Consider the following 13,220-nt stretch of genomic DNA (forward strand, 5'->3'; position numbering starts at 1 on the left):
AAACCTCCCAACAAATCAACAATTTTTCTAACTATGCCACATCCCATTGCTTCAAAGCATAATACAAACAACCCAAAGGAAAAGAATGATCAGGACTTTTAGGGCATATGGATATGTCTATGTGGAACATGTTATGGAGTACAACTGTATTCTGAAAGTTACAGATGTACCTCTATATTGCAATCACTTTTAAGTGATTCTTGTTTCCCAATCATCAATCTGAACAAACCATATAGAACAGTAAGTGACCCTTGGGTATGTCTGTGTGGAACAAGTTATCAAGTACAACCATATTACAAAAGTTACAAAAGCGATAAATACTTTTAAGTGATTTTTGTTTCCCATGGAATAATAAAGACAAATGAAAGTACTTTGAAACTTCTTACCAATATATTTTCTTTAAAAAGTTCTAAATTAGGCAAACAAGAATAAAACCTGTATAAACTGGCAAAAAGAACATGTTCCTTTGTGTTAAGATAGTAATTGCCTTATCCTAGATTGTGCTTGTATTACCCCTACGCTATTAAGACATGCAGGGAAGGAACAATTAAGTAATAATAAAATGTAAAGAACATATTATACTTATCTTCAGGGTATTGTTGGTAAGTCTGACTGCACAAGCATCAGAAACTGCAGCGTATACTTCATACATTTTAAACAATTACAATTGAATCCAAACTCTTAGCGACTGTTAATGGCTAATGTTCTTTGCAATAGACTGGAAGTAATAGGCAAGGTCTAAAACCTGCTATCATGCTTTTCAACTGTCAACACAGATACTTACGAGGCTATTGCATCACAGATCTTTTTGAACACAGGGAGCGAGCAAACCTTGAACAGAATGCTGGAAACAACTTCAGTGGTTTTCTACAAAAGAGTATTTATAATATTGATAATTATGTAGTTCATTTAGTTAATAGAAAATGAAGCATTGTTTCTGAATAAATATAAAATATTACTGAATTAAACAACACTGTTGCAAAATTTTAATTGAATTAGAAGTTGTTCACCAAGGAGTTGGCATTCCTTTGTTCAGAACAATAAATCTTTAAAGACTTATTCAAATCTTTTTGGGTACAGTGGGAAACAATTGAAACTACTGCGTGTTAACCCATTGGGGAGTTGGATCATCAATGGAATAGTAAGCCAAAGGCAATATTAAAAATGCTGTCAGAATTTATAACCCTTCTCTACTCAAACAAACAAAATGCCTTTGTTTTTTCTCTGTGTCCAGTTGGAGAGATTTATTAATGGTGATAAAAGGAAATCCGCCCAATAACAGTACAGAAAGCAATACAAAACTTAAAGAAGTTTTGACCCTTTCTTGCTCTATCCAAAATAAAACAAGTGAAATTTGGTTTTGGTCCTGTTTTCAGCTTACTTTAAAATCCATAATTACTTTTATGGGGAGAAAAGGTTCTGACACAAAGAAATGTCCATGTGCACACTATGTACTAGTAATGTTGGGAGGGAGCAGTACTTAGACTGGTGTAGCTGTGTGGTGTTCAAAGTGCTTGAAAGGTAGCAGATTACCAGGCAAGCATGACACAGTAATCATCATGATGAGAATCATGCCCCCAAGGCTACTGCATCCATTTCGATTGATGTGATTTTGAATTCCAGCTTTAAGTTAACCACTTTCTGGACAAATCTTCATTTGTTCCAGTGACAACCCTCTAAAAAGTTTTCATATCACTTTCTATTGTGTCTAGAGTACAGAAAGAAATAAAAAATCTCTAGACACAGATGTAAAAAAACAATATAAAAATGACAGATGTACTTAAAAAAGTTTTTAAAAATGTCTTTATACTGGAAGAATATAATAAATGTTGAACATTAGAACTTTTTAATAGGAAGCATTATTAATAAATATGACAGTTAAACACATTTGGTATCTTTAAATAGATCATTTGTTTGTTCTAAAAATCATACAAATTGTTTGATAAAATGATTCATCTTCTTTCATCCATCCAAAATAATTTGCCAGCACATATTTTCTTTGGCATTTAAACTTACCCTTATCGAATACTCAGATTTCTGTAACAGCCTTTCAGCTTGCTTGATTGATTTCCTTAATCCCACCTTTAAAAAAGACAAATAAGTATATTCAGTTTTTTTTTGTTTTTTTTTTTAACAAATGACTTTGAGTAGCCAGTTGTCACTATTTGAAATACTTCTGAAATGTGAATACATGAAAAGGCTCACTGTCGCCAAGAAAAATTATTTCTCCGCTGTCATATCCTTTCAAGCTTCAAACCCACACAGCCTATTCTCAGAAATTGACTCCCTCCTAAACCCCACACCCGCTCCTCCCACAACTACTTTCACTGCCCAACTTTTCAACCTCTTTCTTTTTTACTGGTATCAACCCCTCTGCTTTCAAACATGCCATGATTCTCCCTATCCTGAAGAAACCCTCACTAGACCCCTCCCTACCTTTTAGCTACTGTTCCCATCTTACTTCTCCCATATGTTTTCAAACTTCTTGTCTATAGAAGACCCACTGACTATCTGAACACCAACTCACTACTTGACCCTCTCCAGTCTGGCTTTTGAGCTGCCCATTCCACCAATACAGACTTTACTAAAGTGGCCAATGATCTCATCAGAGCTAGGTCTCAAGGCAACTCTTTCCTCCTCCTCCTTCTCCTAGATCTTTCCTTTCCGATTCTGCCCTTTCCTTTACCCCCATATTTAGAACATTTCCAGGTCCTGTAATTTTTACCTGCACAGCATTTCCAAAATCCACCTCTACCTGTCCCCAGAGACCACCAGGGACATGCTCTTATCATCTCTCATCTGGACTGCTGTAACCTCCTCCTCTCTGGTATTCCACTAACCCGACTCTACAATCTATTATGAATGCTGCAGCCAGACTCATCCATCCTTCCAACTCCTCCTCTTCTGCTGCATTTCTTTGTAGTTCTCTTCATTGGCTTCCATTTCACCTTAGAATGAAATTCAAGCTCCTGTGCTTTGCCTTAAAAAACCCTCCACAGTTTTTTCCCAACTTACCCTTCTGACCTGGTAGAAAAATAGCTCCTAGCTGCTCTCTTCACTCCTTCAATGACCTACTAATGACTTTTTCTCCCCAAGACATTTCTAGAGCTGCCCCAACTCTCTGGAATGGTCTTCCATGTCCTGTTTGGCTTGCTCCTACTTTCTGCTCATTTAAAAAGCACTCAAAACCCATCTTTTCAAACTTCACATCTGTCTGTCATTTGCAACCCCTATTTATGCATAATATGTTGGTGCTATAAAAACACTGTTTATTAGGAAGAAGAAGAAATAGGGAACCTGTGAATACTGTCATTATCCAGTAAAAAAAATGTTTGAAGATTTCCCTACAATTTACAGGAGGGAAAACTAACCACTATCACTAACTAGTAGTACTTCTTAAACTATCATGACTGTGTTCCCATTATCTCATCAATCTCAACACCTGGTACACCATATGATGAACAACAATGGCTGCCTAACCCAATAGTAAGCCATATGTTATATCAATATCTTGTTACTCAGGTTTCCTATAATATGACTCTACATGGGTACCTAAAATATGTAGGTTGGATGGGAAGGATATTGAAAGAGTAAATGATTAGTAAATGACTATACTGTTTGGTCAGTGTTTTTGCTGCAGCTGATGTTGGCAGAAAAATCACATACACTTGTACACAACTTTTCTTGACTCATTAAGATTTAATTCCATAAAATAACTGAGATTTGCTGTCTCAGAGAATCCTTGAATAAGTATTAGTTGCCTGACCATCCTGTGTCTATAGATGCATTCACAAGCACATTCACATCACCTGATTGTTGACATTGACAGGGCAAGTTAGATAACCAGCCTCCTGCTGACAGTGTCTGATTGTGCTGCCCCCCATATTCCCTATCATCTCCCTACATTGGCTTGTTATAAACCCTTGTCCTACAGTACTATACAAGCTCCATCTGCTACAGTTGCTGACATATTGATCCTGCACCATGCCATGTCAATGGACTCCATTATTCTCCAAATGGCAGTTCTACATTTCATAGTCAGTTCTCACTGAATTAGAATGATCCTGATCCCAAAGAATTCACTGAAATACCATTTGAGTTACTGCTTGGCAGAAGCTTTCCTCTGCTTCTGTATGGGCTTGGTCTCTGTGTGTATAGCTGACTTCAGGCATTGACCAGAAGGAGCAAAATAACTTTTTTAATGGATGCATTGCCCCTTATTGCTGGATGTTAGCTTTGCATATGTGATTTCCTGCTGTGACAAGTGTGTGCTGTCAATCCATAACAAGAATACTTGCCATTCCTGTATGGGGCTGTGCAATTGGAGGGAGCTTTAGGGAAAGGAGGCAGTCACGTTGACACCACTTTTATATTACTTATAATTTGTGCAAATGTTTGCCATCTCCGAAAAAAAATAGAATAAAGGAATCCGAGACGTAATTATTTGAAAGCTTTGTGATTATTAACAGAGCAGTAGATGATGTCAAATGTCTGCAACTAAGTTCCTTTTTCTAAAAATCTAAACCTTAAGCATCAATTTATTTTGAATGAAGGCTGCTAATGACTCCAAAATTGGCCCCTACCCACCTGATATACCTACATGTTTTCTTTCAAGCTGGCAGGTTAATGATGGAGCTCTAGACACCTCTATTTATTATAACTGTGAAATGTGTATTTCCACCTGGCATATTGTGGTGTCAGAGTAGGTGGGCATATTGCCCATTTATGCCAACTGTGTCAGTGATTAATGCAAATGTTAAAAAAGGAAGACTCAAATGATGCGCTTTGGGTTCTTTGTCAGTTTGGATGCCTTGCAATATATCTTTGGATGACAACACAAATAAATTCCTTCAGAATATTTTTTTGACAGGGGGACTGCCTGTAGTGGTAAAAGTGCTTGAAATTATTTTTGAAGGTTATTTTGCATTTTCGTTTTTTAGAGGGCTGTGATGACTGAACTGTTTATGAAGGAAAATGCCAAACTGTACAAATGTACTCAGGTGATTCACATTTTTCCACTCACATAATTTTTAAAATACATTTAAAGTACAACTAAATGCTTTTGAATGACAGTCTAATAAGCCCGTAATGCAGTTCTTATGTGATGCACACAGCACACAAACTAAACAGGAACATTCCTTTACCTCTACTGACAACCAGAACATGGCCAGTTTTTTGTTTTTTTAGATAAACCATGTCCTGGCACCCACTGGCATTGCCTCTGCTTCTGTGGACAAATGCCCCTGCGTCAGTGGTACCAATACATACCATTATATCCCTGACATGTGGCACTAGTGTTATTTTAGGTCTATTTATCTGCATAAATATGGAAATTATATCATCTATCAATACATATAGATATTCAATAAAGAAGGTTCATGCACAAATAATAGCTAGTCACTCAAACAGTTTAATTAAGAAAACAATGTAAAGCAAAGTACACAGCAATATTGTCAGATATCTACACATAGGAACTTCAATCAATGATACATATATATATCACTTGGACATAAAGTTATTAGTCGTAACCCCCAGCTACCTGCTAAGAGGTTAATGGGTACCTCGGGAACCTACTTCCTTCTGAAGAGGACCCCATACCAGCTTACCTAGGGAGACCCTCAGGAGACACAGAGCAAGCAAGAGAGAAGAACAAGAGAAGCAAGAGAGCTAAATTCTCTCAGTTCCCCTTTTTTACATAGTTAATTCCCATTAGGTATCTTTGGGGCTCTTGGATTGGTTAGTGGGTGTGTTCTGTACGATGACCATCGGTTGACACACACCCCACTAGATTGGGATTGGTTAATGCAGTTTGATGGACCTTCCAACTAAATTTGCTATATGAATCTCCAGCTGGAATCAATGTTTAGGGGTCTATAAATGTCCAGCTGGGTCATCACCCCAATCCATCTGTTCAATTATGCCTCCATCTTCTGTTTACTCAGGTGGATGGATGTATTGCCCCTTGAAGGCCATATTGGTGATCTGTTTGTTATGGGAAAATAGGTCTTGTCTCCTGGCAGCTGTTGTATCACCTGTGTGTTACTCTGTGAAGTATCACCACCTTCCTGCATTGTATTCCTGCATTATTTCCTCCTAGTTAGATACAGTCTAATTATTGTGATATACATATCCCTGCACACATACCTCTACCTATATATATATAAATATTTATACCTCTATATACATATACATATCTATTTACATATTCATAAACAATCCTGAGGTGCAACACTAGTGTGACATGATCAGGCATGAGTAAAAACAGAAAAACAAATCTGTAAAAGTAAAAAATGTCCCCACTTCAGTGGTAGTATATTAAGTCCAAACCACACACAAACATGCACACATACTGCACATTACACACAAACATACACACAGCACTGCGTCACATACAAAAACACCTTGATATGCCTGCACCAACTGTACTATGGTAAGCAAAGTTCTTCAATTATAAATATCCTATCTGTTTGGGATCTTTTTATGTAGTAACACAAATAAGTAGTCACCTCTTACAGGCATTTTGCACAAAAAAACTGTCTATGTCTTGCAGGGTACAACTTCCATATCTTATTAGATTATTTTAGAAAAGGCAAATTCTGGAATATGCTCTGGGAGGAAACATGCCGTATTCTGTGTATGTAGGTCTACAATGCAGCCGAACAAACAAGGGAACGGAGATGGTTCAATGACTTTCGAGCTGTAGAGAGTCCTCTCTTTCTCCCAACAGACACTTCAGCTTACAGTTAGTTTGGTAACGTTAGCCACAAATGGCCAGATGTAGACAGAAGAGTGAAGTATTTTATTGTAATGTGATGGGCAACACCTTTTTGGGACCTCCTAAACTCCTAATTTATCTGTTTTGCATTGTATTTAGGTGGATGGTGTTGCACCTCAAGAATGTTTATAGATATTTATAGATATATGTGGATAGATAGATATATATGTATATATAATGCATGTGTATAAGGGTGTAGATGTGTGGGAATGGTTGTGATCTATTTACCCCTGTACAGGCACATAGACCCCCTAGGACATCTCTAATTCCAGGGACATCACAGAAGTACCAATAGGGTAATAAATACCAATACAGGGTTTGGTCAGGAAAGGGCTGAAAAATAGATGTTAGAACAGATGGAGTGAGGTGGTCTGATCTTTGCTGACACCTAGATCAGAGGAAACCTGCTTGACTTCCCCAACAACTTCAGAACTCCTACATTTCATGATTCAATAGATTACTGGAGTTTGAATTATCCTATCCGAAGCTAGAGGAATGCATCAGCCAATGGGTGTTAAACAAATCACATCCAGTTGCCAATCCTAACTCTCCAATGATACCTAGTGTGAGTTACCCATATAAAAATGGGAACTGATAGAATGGAGCTCTTTCTTTTTAGACCTTTGTGAGGTAAGCTGTTATGGAGTCCTCTTCTGAAGGAAGTAGGCTCCTGAGGTACCCATTAACCTCTTAGCAGGTAGCTATAAGAAATTCCTAATTGCAGTCTTATGGGTGTCTATAATATTTATGCACTGTTTTGATATTTTGTAATTACTGTATTGTAATTCTTTATAGATATAGATGTATATATAATGTATTTGTATAAGGGTGTAGATGTGTGGGAATGTGGGAATGGTTGTGATAAGTTTTGTGTTGTGTTCTATGTTAGATTACCATGGGGGGGGGGGGGGGGGTGCTGACCAACTAACAACTTTATTTTCATCTACTGTATATTTTATTGATTGAAGTTTCTATATACCGATATCAGACAATATTGCTGTGTATTTTATGTTTCACCTTGTTTTCCTAATTAAACTGCTTGAGTCACTAGCTATCGTTTGTGCATGCAGCTTCTTTTATTGAATATATTAATGCATTGATAGGGAGATATGCCATCCATATTTATGCAGATAAATATTCCTAATGAACAGATAGATATCAGTTAGCTGTGTAGTAGACAAAAGGACAGGCATCACTGCATGAAAATGATAAGACATAAGAGGGTTCCGGGCTGACTGGGGCTTCTTTTTACAAACTGATACTTGACATTAGGATTACACTAAACAAAAGTTACAGTCAAAATGACCATATGTTACATGCTAATCTTTTCTGTTTTCTAGTGATTTTAAATAAATGATACGGATTCTTAGATATGCAAATTTGCCTTTATTTGCATTTTACTGAACAAGCTAATCTTTATAATTTCTAATGTGTTTGACAGCCATATACTGATATATAAAAGCAGACAGACTTGTGTGAAATATCGATTAATGCAACAAATGTGTATTTATTTCAGAAATAGGCATTACACAATGTCCATAGAGTATTCCTTTCTTATTTATCTTCTTGTATTGCTCATAACTTACAATGATTGTCCTATTTGATATGAATATACTTTAACTGGAAGTGCTCCAGCAGATGTGTCCTGTCTAGGATTACATTAAAACCTGTGGGCATAATGAGACTCAATATTGTTATGATTGATGAAAGTACAGCTTGCAAAGCAGATGGCTGACAGTTATGCTAGGATGTTGTGTCTGGGGTAAACTAATCCCAGTGCAATTCTACATACAGTAAAATGTGTTATCTTTACATTACTTATCAATAAAATATCAGTTTTATGTCTTTGTTCTCCTTCTTCATTTTATTAGCATATTTAGCAGTATTGGTAATGCAAATGCATAAATATTTAAAAGCATATGATTGTTATGTAATTATATAGCACTACCATATTACATGGCACTTTACAGAGTCATGTTGGTAATTGTGCCTACGAGAAGCTCACAATCTAATGTTCCTATCATAGTCATGGGGATGACTGCTGTAATTTCTAGCGGAGCTGGATGCCCTTGCTTGTCCTTCCCATACAAGTGAACAGTGCCGCGTGATCACACAATCAAAAAAATCACAAAAGATTGTCCCCAGTGACAAAAATTTGTCATCTGTACACAGCTGTAGTCTAATTTCTAACATTATATACACAATATATTACAATGGTTTTGGAATATGGGAGGAACCCCACACAAACACAGGAAGATCATTCAAACTGCATGCAGATACTGTTCTGATCAAGAACAAAAGGATCATAGTAATTCATAAAGTAATCCTGCTTGCCTTCATATTTGTCATTGAAATTGTTTTATTACGTTTCTATCTGCCATTCTTTCTTCTATGTATAATAGTGTAGTTGGTGGGTTGTTTATCTCCAGAAACCGATTTTACAAACAACATATCCCAGGATTCCATTCACAGATTGGCCCTGTTGCTGTCTAAAAAGAACCCTGTTGTGTTTTATTGCTATCCAGGGTTCCATTATACTGACAGATATCTATGACAACAGGTTCACCAGACAGAAAATAAATCTCCAACGGTACCAATGTCCTGGTTGCAAATTTTCCCTTACTTCCTGTCTGTTGAAACTGTTGTGTCCATGACAGTCAGTTACGTAAAATCTATCTAAAAGATTACAGAATAGTAAAAAGTCAAAAGCATAAGTGGACCCCTTGCAGGGCTGTTTTTTGGGGTGAATGAACTGGACAATGCTCCAGGGCCCCCACCTTCTTCAGGGGCCCCAAATGACAGAATGGCGAGATGCACAGAGCTGAAATTTTGAGGTTTTATATTTGCCACATTCGTTATTAGCGGTAGTTCAGACCCACCTCCAAGAATAGAAAAACATGATATTCCTTTAGAATCATGGATTAAACAATAAAACAATGGTCTTGGAAGCCTCAGATCCTGGGTTTACCAAACAGCTAACTACAAATGGGACAACAAAACAAAGTGCCAGATCAGTTCAATCTAACAAAAAAACAATGTATGGCCTTCATAAATGTCCTGGAGCAATGAAGCGGATTCCGAATATTCTTTCAAACCATAACTACCACCCAGCCCAGGTGTCAGAGTACGGCAGCTTCTATCTAAAGCTGGTCACTCATGTATTTGCTCTAAAACAGGTATATAGAAAAAGGACAAACATTGCAAGGCAGAGCTCACAAAGAAATAGCCTAATTTCTTTGAATAAACTTGAATAAATACAAACTGAATGGCAATCAGCAATGTATTATATTTTTTATATCTATTTTCCTGCAAAGTTAACTACTTTCTCCTTGTGAAGTTTAAAAACCCATTTTCCATCACAGCAATATTTTTCGAACAGTAAGACCACAACTCAGGGTACAATTACCTGCCATTAGCATCCATACTACCACAAAAATTTGTACATTAACACCCACTGGACTTTACCAGAAGACCAGAATGCTATTTATTAAATGTGAAGTGTGTATTTTATTATTGATCGGCACATCACAAGTGTGTCATTTTATTATACTTCCACAGACTTTACAATTTGCACTGCTTTTAAGGATACAGAACATTGTGAACTAGCTGCTTTTGTACTATCCTAGCATTCTGTTTTTATCAGTTTCAGGATGATTCATCAAATGTGTGTTATCTGATATCAGATTTAATAGAAAAAGATTATTACATTCAGCCCTGTTTTATCAGTTTATGTATAATAACATTTGTTTTGGAAATCATTTTCTGAAAAAAATTTGAATAAAAATGTATTTACAGAGTTTAACTTTTTTATCCAGCATCATGGAAGTAAAAGAATGAATTTGTTTTTATTTATATCATAAATAAAATCTATAAATTTTTAGATACATAGAGAATGGTTAGAAGGAGATTTCCTTTACGTTCCTGTGCCAAATCTGAAAGGGGCTGCAGTCTTTCCTTACAAAATAGAGTGCTTAATGTATTTCATGAGGGACATTTAGTAAAAATCAAATCCTTGATATGACCTTGCATTCATCAGCACATTGAGAAACTGGCAAATGCCAAAGGTGCCAAAGGTGACAGCAGATATAGACTATGCCTCATCCAGCTCCAATCAATTTATGACAAGGGCCATCTTCATCATGGCAATAGATGCACAATGACTTTGCCATTCCAAGGCCATTCCTGGGGCTGATGTTACTTGCTGTTGTTGATGCCCATTCTAAGACCAGATGTTTTTGCATGACCTCTACTAACACATCATCTACATTTAAGATACTCAAATCTTTGTTTGCAAATCATAGTTCTCCAGAAATCGTTATTAGTGATAACTGGCTGCAAATTACATGGGAAGAATTAAATGAAATAGAAAAAAATCCATGCTGCCTGGCCTCTCATGGATTGGCTGAAATATGAATACAGACCATGAAGCAGGTTATTATGCATGGCAAAGGACAGTGGATGCTTGGAACACAATTGGCCTGATTTATTAAGTTTCTATACACTTAAAGCTGAGTGATCCAGCAACCCTGCAATGGATTTCCTAAAATACATTTGCTATTTGTTAGTAAATGTTTTCAATCCTGGACCAGATCCATTCCAGGTTTGCTGGATCACCCAGCTTCACTGATGAAAGTGTATCTTCTCCAGCCTTGGAAAGCTTCATGAAAGCAGTTCAGGCTACTACTAATTATATAGAGGCAACATAATTTATGAGGACTTGGTTTGGCTCCAATAAACAAAATGAAAATTGTCAAGTAAGAAATTCTCAATTGAGATTTGTAGAGGCAGGAAGAGGTTTTTGTGGCAATTCAGTATAGGACAGTGTGATAGCTAGGGACTACAGAGGTCATAACAAATGGGAATATTCTATTGCAATTGTCCAAAACAGCCCTAGCCCTTTACATTGTAAAAGAAGGCGAGGATATTTTTTGTGCTGCCACACTGACATGGTGCTATTGATGTGCCATCCTGCTCATTAGTATCCCAGATACATCCTTATACCACCTAGATATGTAAACGAAGAGGACAGACACCTGCTGAAGCATTTTTGGAACTCATCAACTGCCAAATGTAAAAGTGGAAAGTAAGGTGATGAAACACTATCCAAATCAAGAATATAGAACTTTCCAAAGACCTGATTCATAGTTATGTTACTGCTATATTGTTAACTTGCAGGTACTCCGGTAGGAGTTTTTTGAGATGGAGGACTCTTCCATACTAGAAAAATGAATATTGGGCTGCTGCTTGTTGTGTTGGAGTTGACCATGAGTGGCCACATTTGTATGTTCCTCATATTTTTCATTGTTCCTCTTTGACAATACACTTTTTCTGGTTTTCTGCCTAACATGTGGTTGTGGTGGTATTGTAAGGGAAGTGGCAAACTCTTCATTTTCCTGTTAGTAACCAAAAGAATTAACAAAAGCAAAAACCGTCCTACCTTTTTGTATGTCATATGTGGAACTGCATAAATATATATTCAACCACAACAAAATGTACACACTTTTAACTTGTCTTACTTTTGAATAGCTTTTTAAAGAATAGAATAATGGTTTAACAAAACGTGAGTGTGTGTATGTGTGTGTGTTTGTTTGGGGGGCGGGGGGGGGGTGTAGTAGAATAAAAGAAACTTAATCAAAATACCCACTGTACAGTTTGAAAGTGTATTGTGGATATGAATGTGTGAGATTTTGGATGTCTTATGCCTTACAGCAGAATTGATAACATAATTTAACAAAGAAACAAAGAACAAAGAAATCTATGCAAACATGGATAGAACATAAAATCTCCATACATATAGTCTGTGAAATAAAGACCTGGATCTCAACTCAGCAAATCATTGTAATAGCCATTTAAACACCTTGCTAATTAAGGTTATCTAATTCCTGCTTTTGAATGGCATTAGGAAAAAAACCCTGGACATTTAAATGTAACCTTACTATGCTTTCCTTTGCCTTTAACAAATCTAACAGCAATTAAGTTTACTTATTCATATTCTGTAAAACTGAGTCTGATACTGGGGGATTCTCATGTTCCTATTTAGAAGTATCCCCTTTTTTTTACTTTGACCATCCTAGGCACTGAAACAGCTCCTGTTTGCCTTACATATATTCCTGCTTCGGAGATAAAGGAGATTATGCCAACGCACATCCCGGTACTCCTATAATGAGATTCATGCTGATACCCCCACTCCAGTCTTTTACAGCCAGCACACTACTATATGCAGGGAGTGTTACATGATGCCAATCATCAGGTATTTTTGTCTACAGCCTGAGATTTTTGTAAGTCTCAACCCCTTTCCCTAGAGAAAGAAACAGGGAATGTTACATGACTGTCAAAAAAGTTATCTGAACTCGTTTTTTTTACAATAGCAAACTATACAAGATTATTCGTGAAAACACTTGGGTGGCTTTTATGCTTAGAAAAGTACATGCCTTTACTTTAAAGC

General features: G+C 36.7%; 1 protein-coding gene across 2 annotated transcripts in view; it reads right to left on the reverse strand.

The window, feature by feature from the left end:
- Positions 1 to 13,220, reverse strand: part of AOAH (acyloxyacyl hydrolase) — a 76,173-nt gene that overhangs the window by 39,173 nt on the left and 23,780 nt on the right. For both annotated transcript variants that reach the window (XR_011920912.1, XM_072412193.1), the window contains exons 5-6: positions 2,017 to 2,082; positions 785 to 867 (exon numbers count right to left, since the gene is read on the reverse strand). Coding sequence is in view for 1 of the 2 variants with exons in the window: in XM_072412193.1 (XP_072268294.1) it covers positions 785 to 867; positions 2,017 to 2,082 (149 nt within the window). In the remaining variant the exon portion in view is untranslated. The remainder of the gene's footprint in view (positions 1 to 784; positions 868 to 2,016; positions 2,083 to 13,220) is intronic.

The sequence above is a fragment of the Pyxicephalus adspersus genome, chromosome 5 (genome assembly GCF_032062135.1).
Source record: "Pyxicephalus adspersus chromosome 5, UCB_Pads_2.0, whole genome shotgun sequence".
In the NCBI taxonomy this organism is placed as follows: domain Eukaryota; kingdom Metazoa; phylum Chordata; class Amphibia; order Anura; family Pyxicephalidae; genus Pyxicephalus; species Pyxicephalus adspersus.